Raw genomic sequence first — 16,842 nt, 5'->3', positions numbered from 1 at the left:
GAGACAGAAACTTTTGTTTTTCCTTCTAAATAAAATCCGCGATGTGGGGAACTAGATTTCCAAAGCAATTAATTAATATTCTTTAAAGGGTCTTCTCTTAATCTGAACTGAAAATGAGGGATTTAGATGGATATTTTAGTCGCAATTCGATTTCAAAGAGGAGTAAGTAACACAGGCTCATCCTGAGTACTGAATATGGATTAGAAATTAGTTCCTTTGTCCAAAATCATTTACCTCTTTCGAAATAATTAAGAGAAATTCAATTAGTGCGTTATGCAGCAAGGCAAGGAGAAGGTTGAAGTCCCGTGAGGGGCTTTTTGTCCCACCAAAGGAGATGACTTTTTACAGCACAGCAGTTTGTGCTGTGTTGCTCCGTGTACACAATGCAGGCATGGTTCCCTCGTCCTCTGCCGCAGAAATACTCACTTTCTTAATAAATTCGGTGACATAAAAACTTATCATGGCCAATTTTTGTTAATAACGATAACCAGTGCCCTATCATTTCATGACATGTCAGTGTTTTTATTTTGATACAGCTGGATTGGCAAAAATCTGAGTCATCATTGTTTAAGGAGATGCTGCTGCAGCTGATTTTCCCACTACATGAACAAATTAAAAGTTGCTCAAGTGATCAGTTAGGATTCCTCTTTCACAGCAATTTCCTAAATATTCCATTTTCTTACTGTCCAATGACTGCTCCCTACGCTGGAATTAATACTAAAAATGGCACGTCTTGATGTATCTGCTGCACTGGAGCAGCTGGCTGCTGAGCAAGAGGGGGCACAGTCTTCTGAAGCTCTTTTCCAAGACCAAGCTTCAATTAAAAATAAATGCACATTGTTTTTCAGAGCACAAAGCATTAAAAGAAGTATTCTCTGATATGTTTATTAATGCCTGCAACCCATTCTTTCGACAAAGGCCTGTAAACACCTTTTTACCTCTTGATATTGTAACTGTTGGTAATACTAAAATTCTGGACAATGTTATGATTCCAGTAATTTATGTTTTCAAATGGATAATCATTAAAATATGGTTTTGGACCAATAATAGCAGATTTTCTGTTTCTATTTCAACATATTTATGTTTTATATTTAGCACTTTGTATAAGACAGAAGCAAAACTGGCAACAGCCCCTTTCACCTCAGATTGCTTGTGCGTTATGATGTACAATTTTTCTCAAACCTTTTCAGATTTGAGGCAGAAAATGGGCTCAGCAGCTCAAAGATTTTAAATGAGAACTAAGGATTAGTAACTCAGAATGCCTTTTAATACAAAACAACAAAACCAAACCAAGAAAAAACAACCCCAAACAAAACAAAAAAACTTCCAATATCTGTAGGTGTGTAAAAGTTGTTCAGAGGGGACAGGGCTGTTTTTAAAGACGTCAGGGAATTACCTGAATTTCACATAGGGCCGAGCTTTAAAAGATGGGGCTGGGGTTTTTTCCTACAGTCTTAACAATATTTCTAACCCGCACCAGCAAAGTGATTTATTTTACTACTGAGTAGGTTTTTCAAAATTCGGATCTCAATTCAAGTGCTAAGATACAAAGTATTTGGGGGGCTTTGGTTTTGGATTTTTTCCAAGAGCTATGATTAAAAGGACTTGAGGTGTTTAAGAGGGGGGTTGTTCTTTTTCGCTGCATTTTAGTTTTTTTGAGGAGACGGGGGTGGGGGGAGGGGAAGTATTTCCTTTGTTTTATTGCTAGGATGTACAGCTCCTTTTATGAGGAAGTGGGTGGCTCTGAAAAGAGCCTTTGGATTACTTTTGAGGTTGGGATCGCTCCTCGGATTTGTTTCACTTGCTTTTCGCCTTGTGGCTGTCAGTCTTCTTGGGCAGCAGCACGGCCTGGATGTTGGGCAGCACGCCGCCCTGCGCGATCGTCACCTTGCCCAGCAGCTTGTTGAGCTCCTCGTCGTTGCGGATGGCCAGCTGCAGGTGGCGGGGGATGATGCGCGTCTTCTTGTTGTCGCGGGCCGCGTTGCCCGCCAGCTCCAGGATCTCGGCCGTCAGGTACTCCAGCACGGCCGCCAGGTACACCGGCGCGCCGGCGCCCACGCGCTCCGCGTAGTTGCCCTTGCGCAGCAGCCGGTGCACGCGGCCCACGGGGAACTGCAGCCCGGCCCGCGACGAGCGCGACTTGGCCTTGGCGCGCGCCTTGCCGCCCTGCTTCCCGCGCCCCGACATGGCTCCCGCCGCCGCTCCAACAACGCCGCCGCACCGACTGACGCGATCACGTGTCGCAGGGCCCCGCGCGCGGCCGCTTTTATAGCTCCTGCGCGCGCCCGGCTGGCTCGCTGATTGGCCGCGGCGCGCTCCGGCTCGCTCCGACCAATGGCGCCGCGGATCCAAATCCGGCCAATGGGAGCCGCCGGCGGCCTCTCCCCGTGGAGCCGCCCCCGCTGCCGGGCCCGGCCCCGCTCCGTGAGCGAAGGCAGCGCCCGGGAACGCCTCCCTCCCCGCTCGGCCGAGGAGGAAACAGGAGCACAGCCGCCTCCTGGAACCAGGGAAACTCAGCTAAATGCCATGGCTGTCGGTTCAGAAATAAACCTGTATTTTAAACCTGCAGGGCTACTTTAAAAATGCGTTACTGTTATGATAAAAGAGAAGCTTTACTTTCAGTGGGAGCATTTACACCCCAGAACTACTGATAGGTGTAGAAACTAGGCAGGAGGACATAATACACGACGTTTCTCTGATTCTAGAGACAAATTACTTCAGCATTGCTGCAATCAATCATATTGGTGTTTTCAAGCTGATTTATCTCTCTCCAAGCTGAATCTTCTCAACTTTGGTAAACATAACTGATGTCATCAGCTAACTTCCATAACAGAAGTTGCTTAATAAAGAATTTAGTGTTTCAATAATTGTGTAAAGTTACATCACAATATGCATTAGGTGGGCAGGCTCATATAAATTTTACATGTTCTTGGTATAGAGAACTGCCGTGCAAACATTTTTCATTGTGTCCAGAATTTGTGAAAACAGATTCAAGGTTTTCAAGTGTAAGTTTGCTTAGCTAATAACTTTGTCTCCTTAGAGCAGATTTAACCTCCAAACATGGTGCAATCAGCTAAAACTGAAACTGACAGCCAACTAAATGTATTGTTTAAAGTCTGGTATCCCAATATCAGCTACTAATAAAATTATCTGTCAATCTTTTAACATTGAAATTGTTTGTTAATTTTTACTTAAGATAGCCTGTCCATGATGCACCCAGTAGTTATCCGAGGCTTGATATGAAGCAAACCTCCCAGAGTATACAAAATAAATTGTTTTGTAATTATTAGTAGTTTATCAGGACTTAAGTTTTTACTAGCTACAAATAATGGCTAAAAGGGATGTTTAGAAACTTAAAAACAAGAATATAGCAGAGGCTTAGTGGGAAAAAGTAAGTATATGTTATTTATAATGTGATTATTACTTTTCTGAGGTTCTGAATGCCTCTATGGTCTTCCAAGATGAGCAAAGACCCCCCCCCTCCACCTGCCTGCTAACTTTTCAGAAATCACAGGGAAAGTGGTATTTTGATACACTGAACATTTATTGTCTTTCACAAGACAAAATGAAGTTTCCCCAGCCAACAAAATCCCATCAAGATGACCATAAAGGGGATAGGATGCAAAACTCCAGTGTACAGTATATGCAACAAATTACCTCCCTGACTACCCTGGAAGAAAGATGATTGATCAACCTCACTGCAACTAAAAAAACATGATTATAAAATATTTACAGAAAAAAAAAACAGTACAGAAAATAAAAACTGGACAACCATTTGTGTATGAAATGCTGCTAACACTTTTCTGGCTCCTTAAAAACCTGTTCCACTACCCTCACCAGAGCACTCAGGGTGTGTAAGGATTTTGGCAGGGAATAGTCAGCCCCATCCCCAGAGCATCATTATCTCCCTTTAAGGAAGGGGGAGGACTTGAGGGGAGCTGCATCGCCTTCTTTGCTGCAATTTCCTTTCCCCAGGTGGACGTGGTGGCTCTGAAAGGAGGTGTCCAGGCACACCTCAGCTGCAGCAGTCTCTGTTTACAGCACACTGGCAAGTTAACCTGTGGGTAGGGAACTATTTCCAGTCATGCCCTTTCGTTGCCTGCAGGAGGACTTTTCCCTTCTTCTCCCTCCACAGTGATCTGATCTGCGTTCAGAGGGGCAGGAAAGCTGACCGGGACTATGACAGGTCACAGGAGACCTTCCATTTCTTTCATGAAGGCTTCATACACATCATCCTTTGTCTGTACAGAGATAGGGGCAGATGATCCAGCCTTAGGGGCAGCTTTGGTTAAGGGCAGGGCAGGCTCATCCTCCTGCTTCCTCTGGGAGGCAGCAGCAGCCCCTTTGTTCTCGCGGCGCACGCGCAGCGCGGTGGGCACGAAGCGCGTGATCTCCGCCTTGGGGTTGGTGATCTGCGGCTTGGCACTGATGGTGGCCGTGGCTTTCTTCTCGATGGTGGCCGCGCTGGTGTCATCCGCCTTGGGCCGCTGGATCAAGCTGGGGGGGGCGCTCAGTACCCCAGGATTTGGAATGGGAGCTGGTGGAAAGAGCCCAGGTGGGGCAGGTCCTAAGGGAGGCACCAGAGGTGGCCGTAACATGCCTGGGCGAGGAGGAGGGATACCTGTAAGAAGAAAAGAAAGCGTGAGCTGTCTCCACATCTGGGAATTTCAGAATATTTGAGAAAAAAGTGCACAGGCTCAGAATGCCAAGAACAATAAGCAAAACAAAGTAACCCCCAACAAGATGCAGCAGCACTGGCTTTAAAAAAAAAAAAAAAAAAAAAAAAAAGTTTTCAAACCTGCACTAAATGCCGGGTTGAAAATGCTGCTCTGCAGGCTCTGAAAGCCACAGGAGCTTGTTTAACACTCCGTTTTAAATTTAAAGTTATAATCTGAGAATAAAGTTTTTTGGCAATCCATCCCACTGGAATTTAAGAGTCATCAAATATGTCTGACCCAGGCACACAAAATAAATATTGAGATCTCCAACTCATTTAGTGGAGCACCATTACAGCACCCGGAAGCTCTTCAGAAAGAGTCCAGCAGAGTAAAAATTTAAACTCTGAAATTCCCTTTTTTCAGGGCAGATTTCTTGCTACCAAACTATGCACAGCACTTTCTTGTTATTGCACAGAATATTGTAATACCACAAGGCACAATGCAGCCACAGCCACAGCCAGTAACAAAGGCAAACTCATTGGCTTGATCACCACAGGCTAGGCTGTGAAAAGAAAGCAAGAAAGGACTTGGCACTGAAACAGAACCCCTTACCTGGTGGGGCAGGAGGGGGCAGGCGAGGAGGAGGACCACGTGGAGGAGGACCCGGGGGCAGGCCTGGTGGGGGACCTGGGGGAGGGCCAGGTGGTCGCCCTGGGGGAGGGCCAGGTGGCAGCAGTCGAGGCAAAGGCCCACGCAACCCTGGTAACCCGGGAGGTCTCAGGAACGGAGGAGCTCCTGAAAATGTTCATGTAACAAACAAGAAATTTAATTCACAGTTAAAAACATATTCCAGCAACAATCTCATCAGCTCAGGATAAAGATCTTCAACATATGGATGAAAGCTGCCAGATTAAAAAGAATTTCTCAAGCAGAGGCAGGAGTTACACTGTTAAAGCACCTTTATGAAAGTAAAGTGTATCATGGAAAAAGTGTTAATTAAGTTATAACTGGTAACAGGGTTAATTAAGTTGTAACTGGTAACAGCTTCTGAGATGAGCTTGTCAGAATTTAAACAGCTAAAAACTTTTTTCTGTGGCATTTGATTTTTCTTCTGACCTAAAAGTAACTACCTTTGCTATTTTACTCCACTTCATACACTGGCTCTGCTGCTGTCTGCCAGTGTTGGCTATAACAAAGACAAGCATCAGGAAGGCTACAGCTACAGGAACCTGAGGCCTCAAATGCAAGGTACAGCAACAAAGATGCAGACTGATGACAGACAAGTCTCATTAAGTGGGGACACATACTCCATCTGTAACACATTCTGCAGCTTCCAAAGTCCCACACTGATACCACTGCCTGAGAGCCTGCATCCCTCAGAGCAGGGTAAACCAAGTACTCACCTGGTGGAGGGCCAGGAGGAAGGCCGGTGGGTGGGCCTGGGGGCCTCAGTGGAGGGGCTGGAGGTGGTCCCAGAGGAGGAGGCCCAGGCATGGGAGGTGCCTGTATCTGAGCTGGTGGCACAGCCTGGGCACTCTGCTGCTGCTGCTGCGCCTGGGAAGTCGCAGTAGATGAGCCGGTCTCTGCAAGTGCTTCCTCGCTGAGCTGTTGCTGCTGCTGCTGTGATGTCTCTTCAGACTCTGAGTCCTCTTCCTCCTCCTCCTCTTCTTCTGAATATTCCTCCACTTCTCTCCCTTCTTCTGGAATTTCCTGACCTGGATACAGAGATGATACCCTTATAAAAATCTGTCTACGCATAACATCTTTGTGAACATCAGAGAAAACTGAGCACACAAAATTAAATAAAAAGAAACAAGAGAAAGATAAACCCTACTTCAAAGGGAGGAAATCTGACCACTTTTTACTGGTAAGGATAAGATGAAAACAAATAAAAATAATAGCAGAAAAATCATTGCTGTTCTAGAGAGAGCTCTGACAACAGTTGTGTGTCTCTCTGGGACCTGAAACTTGTACCAGACCAAACTTCTGCTATTTAATCTCTGCCTTAAAGGAGTTTGTGGGGAGGTGAGGTAACAGGGCGCTGGGGACGCAATGCCACAATAAACAACACCCCCATGTCCAAGAAACTTTTGCACCTTTGAAAGATACTGGAGTTTCTTTTTAAAACAAACAAAGTTTGTTTTAGTGGTAAACTTATCTCAGCAGAAGGGTATTTTTAGGGAGTACAAATCCTTACAGGTTACACGCTGAGCCCACAGACAATGTTACCCTTTCTCTTTCCCCAAGAGATTTGTTTTTCATTTGAACAACTGTTTAAAAGTTAAGCAAGAAAACGTTTAGAAGAAAAAAACCAGTAAATTGATACTCTTAACTTCAACTCTACTATGCAAAACACACTAATTACTTCAAAATAAATTTAAAAAAAAACCTACAAAACCAAAAAAACCCAAACAAACAGAAGGAAAAAAGAGCAAAAACCAAACTCTAACTCATATACCTAATGAGAGCTGATACTCTCAGCAGAGCCTACATTATGACAGTAAAATATTTACTCAATAAAATAAAACTTGTGCAAAGTAAGCTGCCTACAGAAACCTTACCTGGAAGCCTGAAGGCATCTCACTACATATTATATCCACCTTACTCACCTGCCATTCGTAACATCATGGCCTGGAGTGGAGTCAGTTCTTTCATGTTCTTTTTCTTCTTCCGTGACTTCCCAGGCATGTCTGCAAACCGGACACTGTGACCTGGGGAAAACAGGGTGAGGGTAAGGGTGACAGGAGGTGGGGAGAAAATAAGAAAAATCAGACAGTTATGTTGATATTTGGTATGGATAGCCCATCAGTCTAACATCATGATGCTCCTTAGGTAAGAGTTTGCACTGGTGTTTCTGACTGTTTTGCTAACCTAGTATTCTCTACCAATTGGTCTCCCTCAGGCAAGTGAGCCTATTTTATATTGAGGCTTAATTTTGTAGGGTATCTTATCAATGCCATGATTCAGGTGAAAAATGGCTTGTGAGCTATAAGCTAACACAACTTTTAAGAAAACAGGCTTATATGAAAGTTGTTTCATTTCTAGATAGCCTCCTTCTGACCCATTTATTAATAAAAATCCTTTAGCTGGAATTTAGGTGAGTTAGAACATTGTTAGTTGACTAAATAAATTGCACACACACCCTCAGCTCTATCAAGTAGTGTTTTTCTTTTGAAAACTCAACGCCCAGTCTCTCATTTCCCCTTCACACCTGATTTCTTTTCTTCACCACCTTCCCTCTCTTTGTCATTATCACGATGCAGGAAGTCCTCTCCTTCACTGTCTGCATCCGACCTGTCACTGTCACTGTCATCGCTGCTCTCATCGTGCTTATCTTGATCCATATCCTCAGGATAACCTTCATCTTCACTAGTGCTAGACATGTCATCATCATGGCCTCGCTGTCCTGCAGAAAGCAAAGCATTAGGAAATGCATCAACTCCAAATACAAAATATTCCTTCACACCAGTGTATGCTTACAGTCACAAAACTCCCCTTAGCAAAAGCTTGCACTAACTAAAACTGTCACCCCTTTACTTTTTAGCATATATTTTTAAAGGGTATTTTGGAAAATCTGTAAGATTTCATATTAATCTGCTTATTAATTTGCACAGCAAAAAAGTGAAGGCAACTGCTACTGCAACTGATTCATCAACTTCTATTCAGCAATTGCCCAACACTGAAATATTTTGATGCCTTCTGGCATGAAATAAAGCTAATTCATCTAGTCAAAAAAGCTTCTAGGGTGACAGAGCAACTGTATGAAAAACAGGATCTATATTCTCCTAGCAAATGCACACTCAGGTCGTGGGTTTTGTTGTAGTTTTGGTTTGAGGGTGTTTATTTGATGGGTTTTTTTGTAGCCGCTGGCTACGAGGCGACCTGGTTCTGGAGTACGGCACGGTGACCCAAATACAGAGTCACTCGGTCCATGTGCTGCTGACACCAGTGTGGTGGATAGCAAATGGCGTTTATTCAAAGGTTTCAGGGGTATTTATGGCCTAGGTAGTTTATGTCACTTCCTCTGCCCTTGTCCTGGGTGCAGCCAAGGTCAGACTGAAGGTGAGGAGGGGTCTTCCTGTCTACGCATAACAGCCCGAGATCTTCCGGCCGCAATCCCTAACTCTCCCACATTTTTTAAAGAGGCAATTTCTCTGAAAGTGATTGGGTTTTTTTAAGGGATAATATGAACAATGTTTCTGTTAAGGGTTCATCCAAAAAAATCTAATCTGTGAAACCTAACAAAAAAAAGTATCTGAGACATGTAATTAAGAGTTTCAACATTTCCAAGAACACAGCTGGTGGCAAAATTGCAGATATTATGAATCTATCTGAATTACCTCAAAGAGCAATCACTTAGTAAGACTCGTTCAAATAGTGCTAACATTCATACTGCAGAGAACATTTTGTCTGGGGCACACTGCATTCACAGCAGCGCCATCCATAGCGGAACAGAGGTCAAGGAAAACCGCAGGAGAAACAGGGAAGTCCTTACCTGCTTCAGAACTGTAAGAAATCTCTTCCTCTCGCCTTCGAGGAGCCACGTCCAAGGTGAAGCCCACTTTGCGGCCATACATCTGCAGGACCTGAGGAGGGGGAGGCCCTGGTGGAGGGCCAGGGGGCTTCCTGCCTGGAGGTAAACGCGGAACACCGAGCCCCGGAGGAGGAAGCACAGAAATGGACCGAACTGGTGGTCTGGAAATATGAAAGGAAATGAGAATGTAGGAACACATTTAAAGCAAACATGCCTCTAGTAGAATTATTTAGCCTTCTCTCACCACTGCTTATGCAGACTTCTAAAAAGAAACATGAACATTTTAAAAGTACTGATTTGACACAAGGAGTTTACAACATCAAACAAAGACATGATTGAAGAAGATTAGACAAAAGCTCCTCAGAAAGCAACTGAAGACAATACTGAAAAAAATCAGCTGTTGAATCATGCCACAGAAGAAGAATGAAATAATCAGAGAGCTGGTAAAAACAGAAGGTTATTCAGAAAGAAATAAAAAAAAAAACTAGCACTAGAATGAAAAAACAAAACAAAACAAAACAAAACCAAGCAAACTAGGAGTTTATATGAACTATCCATATACACTGAATATGGCAGCAGGACAAAAGAACACACAAAATAGGGCAATTTAAGGGGCATTTATGTTCATAACAGTAGGGCTCTAATATGAACTGATACTACTACTACTACTGATCTACATTCCTGATATAAAAAAGACAAAAACTAGAATGCATAATGTATTACTCAAATAAATTTAAACAAAAAGCTCTAATAGTAGGGAAAGATTAAGAAGGGCTTTGGTTAAAAGAAAGCACAATTCACTTGCATAGACTCCCCAACTTCTACAAGTCAATACTTCCTCTGTTCCTATGCCTAGCTTCTTCCCCATAATGTGAGTGCTTCCTTTTTACTTTCCCCATAAGTTTCTTTTTCCACTTACCCATAGGCTGATGTCTTCTTGAGGATAGAAGGTGGTTGAGCCCCTGGAAGGGGAATGTCCTGTATAAGGATGTTGGAGGGAGCATGAGGCATATCTGGTAAGGGGATACTCTCCACTTCAACATGCTGGGCATTCTGAAAGAGAGGGAAAAAAAAAAAGAAAAAGAGAATGGGTTACTTCCACAGAAGCTACTGCACAAACTCATCACTTTTTAAAGTACAGAACATATGGAACCTGGCACTGCTTGTCACACGTGCCTGTTCTTAGGGTGTGTTATCTTGCAGCAGTCCATGAAAGAAATTTGGGAAAGTGTTAACAGCAAAAGCTCTCAATGCAAACCAAAGCACTTGCAATGAACCCATGAAAAGCTTTAGTATTTCAGTCAAAACTCAGTCAGGTTTTCACCTTCTTTTAGACCTTCAGTCTACAAAATGAAGAGACTGCAGGCAAGTATAGCTTTGCTTTTGTGGTTTTTAAGTATTCAAGTCACAGACTGCTGCATGTTCCAAAGGAGAGGAAAAAAAAGAAGTCTTACAGATCCTTGCACTTTCAAAACACTATGTTCTCCAGCACAGTAGGGAGGAATATTAGAGAAAGATCTTTAAGGAATGCCAAAGGATTCTCATTATTTCCAATAAGAGATTTAGCAGAAATTCACAGAAATACCAACTGCACACTCACGGGCTCACTCTCTCTTTAATACAGAAAACACAAAGGCTGATTTTGTTGATTTGCAATGCAAATTTCCCTTTCCTCCTTTCATTTTGAATGAGATCAGCGTATCAGAGACAAACAGTGACCTGACAACCACCACACTGTCCTCGCCGAAATGCTCTAATTTGAGGTACCATGCCAATTAGTATTTCATATGGGCCACATGAAGCTGAACTCATACAAATCTCCCTTCCTCTGTAGCAGTCACACCTAATGAGCAAACAGAACACACTACCCCAGTTACAAGACAGAAATGCAGTAAGCATTACCTTGACAGCATCAAAATACTGGCTGAGTTGTGCTCTCTTCTGCTCGTACTCCACTTCCAGCTTGCGCAGCTCTTTGTAGATGTCAGGGTTTTCCTTCTCGTAGAGCCGCAAGATACGCTCAAAAGTCTCACGGAGCTTTTTGCGTTTGTCCTTCAGCACTTTTTCATTAAGTTGTGGCTGCTGTACCGGGTTGAACTCTGATCCAAGACAGCAAAAAAAAAAAAAAAAGACAAAAAAATTTGCAAATTACTCTACTGCACAATTGCGATGAATGAAACTATTTCAAAGCAAGTTCCAATCCCTGTTTTCAGGAAGTCTGCAGCCTTAGGACAATCCCCTCCTTGAATTCTACATTAGCAGCACTCACACACACCACTTGTTTTTCTTATCAATCATCCTCTGGGAAAAAGGTCCTCTTTGATGGCACCACAACATCCCAAATCATAATCAATCCCCAGATATTCACAGATTCCCACGTTCTATCAGGAAAGGAAAAAAGATTACTCTATTTCAGTCTCCCCCACTGGCAGCTAAAACTACACTGTGCATCTACATAAACCACAGCTTAAGTCCAGCCCCTGGTACTTCTCACTCACCCATCTCATCCAACTTTTCCATGTCCCGGATAATCTGCTTTGGATCTTTCATCTTCAGTACAGCTGCTCGGACCATCATCCGTTGCTTTTTGTTCTAAGATCAGAGATCAAGGAGACAGAAAAGTTTCAGAGTAGAAAGACATAAAACATCTGTTACCCCTTTCTCAGTATTTCCTGTCTGAAGGAAAAAAAAAAAAATCACACCTCAGAATGCCCTGAAAACATTCACCATGGCACAAATCAGAAGCAAATGTAGTTAAACTTCTGGGAATTTTAATTCCACTATCTTGATAATTGCAAATGCTACTATCATTCCTTCACTCCAACTACGACACATGCAATCAACACAATAACCAACTGACAAAATACATTAGACACACTAAAAAGTGTGTGACTCTTGGATGCTTTACTTGTTTGGGGTTTTTTTTTTTATTTGGTTTGTTGCTTGCTTCTTTGCTTTGTCATTTTGGGGTTTTTTAATTACTAAGTACTTCCAGCAATGTTTCAAAAATAAGATGTTTCAAGTTAACAATAATAAAATGTTTCAAGGTAAAAAACAGCCGGGGAGATGTTTACTCCAAACAAGACTCCTATGTTTTTTTAAACTATGTGTTTGGATAGTATTTCCAAAGTCAGTCTTAGTATATCAACCAAAATATCCACAGTCTATTCATGGCCCTTTACAATCACACACACAATACATAGTACAGGAAATGCCAACTACATGTTCCCTAAGCTCTTTACTTACCTTCTTTAGTTCCCTTTTCCGAGCTTCCTTCCCTACAGGGTAAAAGAAACAGAAAATAACAGCTTGAAAGACAAAATCAAATTAATGAAGATCCTTTCCTTTATCAAGACTAAGGCTGTTTCTCAACAGCTCACTCATTTTACAAAGACTTACTGCAACTCAGCTTTTCAGTGTAAGAGAAATATAGCATGAAATTGATTTCTATTTCTTGTCTTTTACACAGGAAAAAAAAAAATACTGCAGTCTTCATGTCTCCAGAAGAAAGGCTTTTTTCATACAAAAAAGAACAGTCAACTGAAGTCATAGTGATAGATGCAATCATGAAAAGATTGCTGCACAGAAGCTGAAACAGTCATCAGACAAAACACTTTAAAAATATGTAGGCTTTGCGAATGCCTCTGAAATAAAGCATATCCACTGTGGGAGTCCAGATTTTCTTTATTCACTGAGCACTGATAAGCCCTGGCATATTACCAAAAGTAAAAAAAACAGTAAGACAACTCCTCCATCTAACCAGAGCACCTGCAAAATTTGACATGTTCCTCAGATTCCTGCCTGGGACAGATTAACCCTGTCCCAGGAAGCAGCCAGCAGTTTATCCAACAGTTAAGTACAAAGGCCTTCCAACACTGATAACCAGTGGAAAACCAAGAGGTAAATACTTAAGAGAAGCAAGAGCATGAAAGCAAGCAGCCTTTCCAGACAAAACTGAGATAATAGTTTTCAAGTTAGAGAAACTCAGTTCTGATCCACAAGTGAGGATTCTATCCTCAGAGAAAGCTTTTTACCTGCTCCTCTAGGCACTCCCCATTCCCCCCTGCTTAGCCTTCATGGATACTTACGGGCCTGATCCGTGGGATTCATAAACTTCCCACTCTTGGTGGATGATGTAGATCTCCGCCCCATTTTGATCTCTTTTCTTCTGCCTTAAAAAAATGAAACTTAAAAAGGAGGGAGAGACCTGGAAAAGATGACATGGTATCAGGTCCTGCACACTGGTAGCTTGATGATGCTTGTTTCTCTTCTTTCTATCAGCAAGTTACTCCCTCAAAGAGCCCAAATACCTTTAAGGTGCTCAAACCTGACTATGAGCTCAGCACCTGTATCAAAACTGCCCTACTCCAACAAAGTACTACTATTTAACTAAGTACCTACTTATTGCTACTTTAGTAGGTCATAATTTTAAGCTAATTGATGAGTTTGCTCTTATTCACACTACAACTCAAACCAAGAAGCTCTGTGCTAACACTATTGAGGGCTGCAGGGCAGGAAGAAACACATCTTTTATTCTTCTAAGAGCATACGAGAATTTATCTTCTCATTCACTCTCGTAAGTGATCTCCAGTTTTCACCTTTCTCTGTTTCAAATGTTTCCCCACAGATCTGCTTTCCTCAGACTTCTAACTGCCCCTGATATCTCTCCCCAGGCCCCACTGCATCAGCAAGTGTAGGATTATTCTGCAAAAAATTATTTACTGTCTTTAGACATTTCTTCAGCTAACAGATGACTACATAAGTGTCCAAACTACAGCCAGGGATGTTTCTTCTCTCCATCCCCCTCCAAAACTACTTCCCTACAAAAACACTGGGGTGGGTTTGTTTTTTTCTTTTGCAAGACACTATCGCTTCCTTAGGTGGGAAGCTCGCCAATCACAGGTAGGAGTTACATTTACACCCCGTATTTTCCATCTTTCTCATATTTAAAGGCCAAAGGGAAAGAGAACAAACTTCTGAAACCTCGACTTCACATCTTCTAAGGATCCAAAGAGTTTCAACGCAACAAGCGAACGGCCGAAGGTGAAAAAAAAAAAAATATAATCAAGCACTAAATTCATATTATTTTGACCACAGGGGAACGGGGCAGAAAGCCCCCCCCTCCCACTCCCGCCCGATGGCAGGAGGAAGAAAATGAGGCAGCGCGAACTGCCGCCGCCTCCTCCTCGCCTCGCCTCGCCTCGCAGCCCAGCACCGCCGCGCCCCTCTCACCCCTGGGCCCGGCCGGGCCCGGCTCCGGCTCCCTCGGGCCGCCGCGGCCTCGCTCAGCCCCGCGCCCGCCGCCGCCGCGGCCCCGCCGCCATCTTGCACCGGCACCGAGTGGCGGCGCGGAGCCGCGCTCCGGAAGCGGCGGCCACGGCTCATGGTTCCGCCGCCGCTCGCTCCCCCTCGGAGGCTCCAACTCTATGGTTGGGCCTGGGGAGGGGCGGGAAGGCGGGGCGGAGGCGAGCGGGAACCGGCCGGGATAGGGACCGGGGCAGGGATAGCGATAGAGACACCGATAGGGATAGAGACACCGATAGGGATAGAGACAGGGATAGAGACCAGCGCCCAGCCGGCCCCGGCGGGCCCTGGGAGCGGGTGGACACACGCGGTGTGGTAGGGGTGCTTCCGTACTGCCAGCGCTGGAAATAGGGCTGCCAACGCGGCCAGCGCGGCCTCTGCTCCCTCAGGCTCTCCAGGAGAGATCCCCAAAGTGCCCCCCGTGCCCTGAAACAAGGCAGAGCCGAGGGACGTGCGGGAAGCCGCTGTCCGAGGGCAGTAAGTGCAGAGCGCTCCGGGAGCAGGGACTGCGCGCAGCCTCAGGCCTGTTCCAGGGTTTGTTGTGGGCTTGGCCTCGCGGCTCAGATTGTCTGTGATTGTCTGTTCCCTCTGTACAAAGGAACGGAGAGATGCTGATGCCATCGAGCACCACAGATGGCGAGGCTGGTGGAACACCTGGTGGGAGCAGTTCTGTGTCGTCGCCCAAAGCACAATTTCCAGCAAAAGTCCACAGCATGTGAAGAACCAGGATGAAGATGCACGAAACATCAATAAGCAAGCAATAAAGTACGGGTGCAGGCTTAAAGAACCAGCGTGTTGGGGAGGAGAGGTAGGAAGGAAATTTTTCGCTGCACAGGTGGCATCTGGGAGCAGAGGTGGTCAGATCTCTGAGCAGGATTTCTAGACTCCCTGCTCCTGGTGCAACACAATGCACCACAATGTAACACAATGTTGTTATAATTTTTCAAGTGATGGAGACTCAGTTGGCTAATTTGTAAGGATCATTGCAGGATGGGTAAAGGACTATAAGCTATACATCACATTAATACCAGCATTTAGTCACAAGCTGCACAAAAAGTCGAAAATGAAGGAGCATCCTCAGAGCCAAGGTTTCAGGAGCTCTCAGTGCCTACAGAGCTTTGGTAACCACATGCACAGTATGGTCACCCCCACCTTGTGCCTCTTTGGCATGTTTTTTTTTGTATTATTCTTGTCACCAGAAAGAACATTCAGTCAGGCAGATTTTGTTTGCAGCCACACTGGTTTTCCACATAGGTTGGGAAGCAGCTTACACTGGTTTAGGTTGGTTTGCAGTTTTTTTGGGGCTGTTCTTATTTGGAACACATATATCACAGTTTTAATTCTTAATTCTTTGTCCAGAACAACAGCTTGAGTAAAGGCAGAACACTCAAGAGGATGTGATGGAAACTGTGGCCATACACATCCCTGTCTGGTGCCATGCCACTGTAGAGGGGGATGGCTGAGTCTTCAAAATTTAGCTGCACCTCACAAGGCTTGGGCTCTTCTGTCCTGGCAATCCCAGGCTCAGTGGGGACAGTGGTACTGCCTCAGTCCTGACTGCATCCTCTCAGCAGTGGCTGCTGATTTAGAGGACAATAGTCCTCTCACATTTTTCACTTGGTACTTCTGTCACACTGAGAGGCAGCTTGAAGGAGTCTGGAGGGGAAGTATCAACAGACTGGTTATGACATCTTTGGAGCTCCAAACATAAGACTGGCCAGAGCATTAGAGAGAGCAGGAATTAAATCTGTTTAGGGGAAACCCGCTTTCCCTTAAGTCCACCAGGAACAAGGATATACCTAGAGGTGAGGAGCAGTTTTATACCTCTGTGTTCCTCATTGTGTACCTCACTTCCCCTGACACTGCTCAGCATTTGCATTCAAGAACATGTGGGCAAATTGCTTGAAAAATACGACAGATTTGTTTTTCTTTGACTGCGCTATTCTCATTCAGCAGTGATTGGCAGTCTCTCAAAGAGCTGATTTTAATTCCTGGTTTAGAATGTACATTTGCACATAGAAACAGGAGCCAGGAACTCCTGCCTCTCCAGCACACAGATACTGCTGTTCTACTGGCTGACAGTCTCTTGCCTCTACAGAAGTACCTCTAAACTGAATGCCATTTGTGTCAGGAGACAAGAGATGTTCCATCTTGGAGAAGTGATGCCTCAGGTCACCACGTCATCCACCACAACACCTCGTGCAGGCAAGGCAGTGCTTTTGCCACCACTGAAGTGCCTTTCCTGACTCACGTAGCCCAGTCTGCAGCTGGTCCCAGTTTCTCAGGCCGTGCCACCCATCTGTGCTCCTGATCACTGGGCTTTCTCCCTGATGACTTGGCAGAGCT

At 44.4% G+C, this 16,842-nt stretch overlaps 2 protein-coding genes across 3 annotated transcripts; both read right to left on the bottom strand.

The window, feature by feature from the left end:
* Positions 1 to 1,479: 1,479 nt before the first annotated feature.
* LOC103813361 (histone H2A) lies at positions 1,480 to 2,232 on the bottom strand. Its single transcript, XM_009086612.4, has one exon. The coding sequence runs from the start codon at positions 2,185 to 2,187 to the stop codon at positions 1,798 to 1,800; it is 390 nt and encodes a 129-aa protein (XP_009084860.1). The 5' UTR covers positions 2,188 to 2,232; the 3' UTR covers positions 1,480 to 1,797.
* A 1,291-nt stretch (positions 2,233 to 3,523) lies between these two features.
* WBP11 (WW domain binding protein 11) lies at positions 3,524 to 14,566 on the bottom strand. 2 transcript variants are annotated; one of them, XM_030237688.2, is made up of 12 exons: positions 14,425 to 14,566; positions 13,281 to 13,399; positions 12,439 to 12,470; positions 11,691 to 11,784; positions 11,095 to 11,291; positions 10,112 to 10,245; positions 9,154 to 9,353; positions 7,870 to 8,064; positions 7,268 to 7,369; positions 6,062 to 6,373; positions 5,271 to 5,453; positions 3,524 to 4,621 (listed from the first exon to the last, which is right to left on the bottom strand). In XM_030237688.2, exons 2-12 carry the CDS (start codon positions 13,342 to 13,344, stop codon positions 4,188 to 4,190), a joined length of 1,947 nt encoding a protein of 648 aa, XP_030093548.1. In that variant the 5' UTR covers positions 13,345 to 13,399; positions 14,425 to 14,566; the 3' UTR covers positions 3,524 to 4,187. The 2 variants fall into 2 exon arrangements, with proteins under 2 accessions (XP_030093548.1, XP_050825645.1); XM_050969688.1 differs by lacking the exon at positions 14,425 to 14,566 and adding an exon at positions 14,176 to 14,385.
* Between the last annotated feature and the right edge of the window lie 2,276 nt (positions 14,567 to 16,842).

This window comes from Serinus canaria, chromosome 1A (genome assembly GCF_022539315.1).
Source record: "Serinus canaria isolate serCan28SL12 chromosome 1A, serCan2020, whole genome shotgun sequence".
NCBI classification, from domain to species: Eukaryota; Metazoa; Chordata; class Aves; order Passeriformes; family Fringillidae; genus Serinus; species Serinus canaria.
Note: the sequence above shows the minus strand (reverse complement) of the source record. Positions and strands in the feature narration are given on the sequence as shown.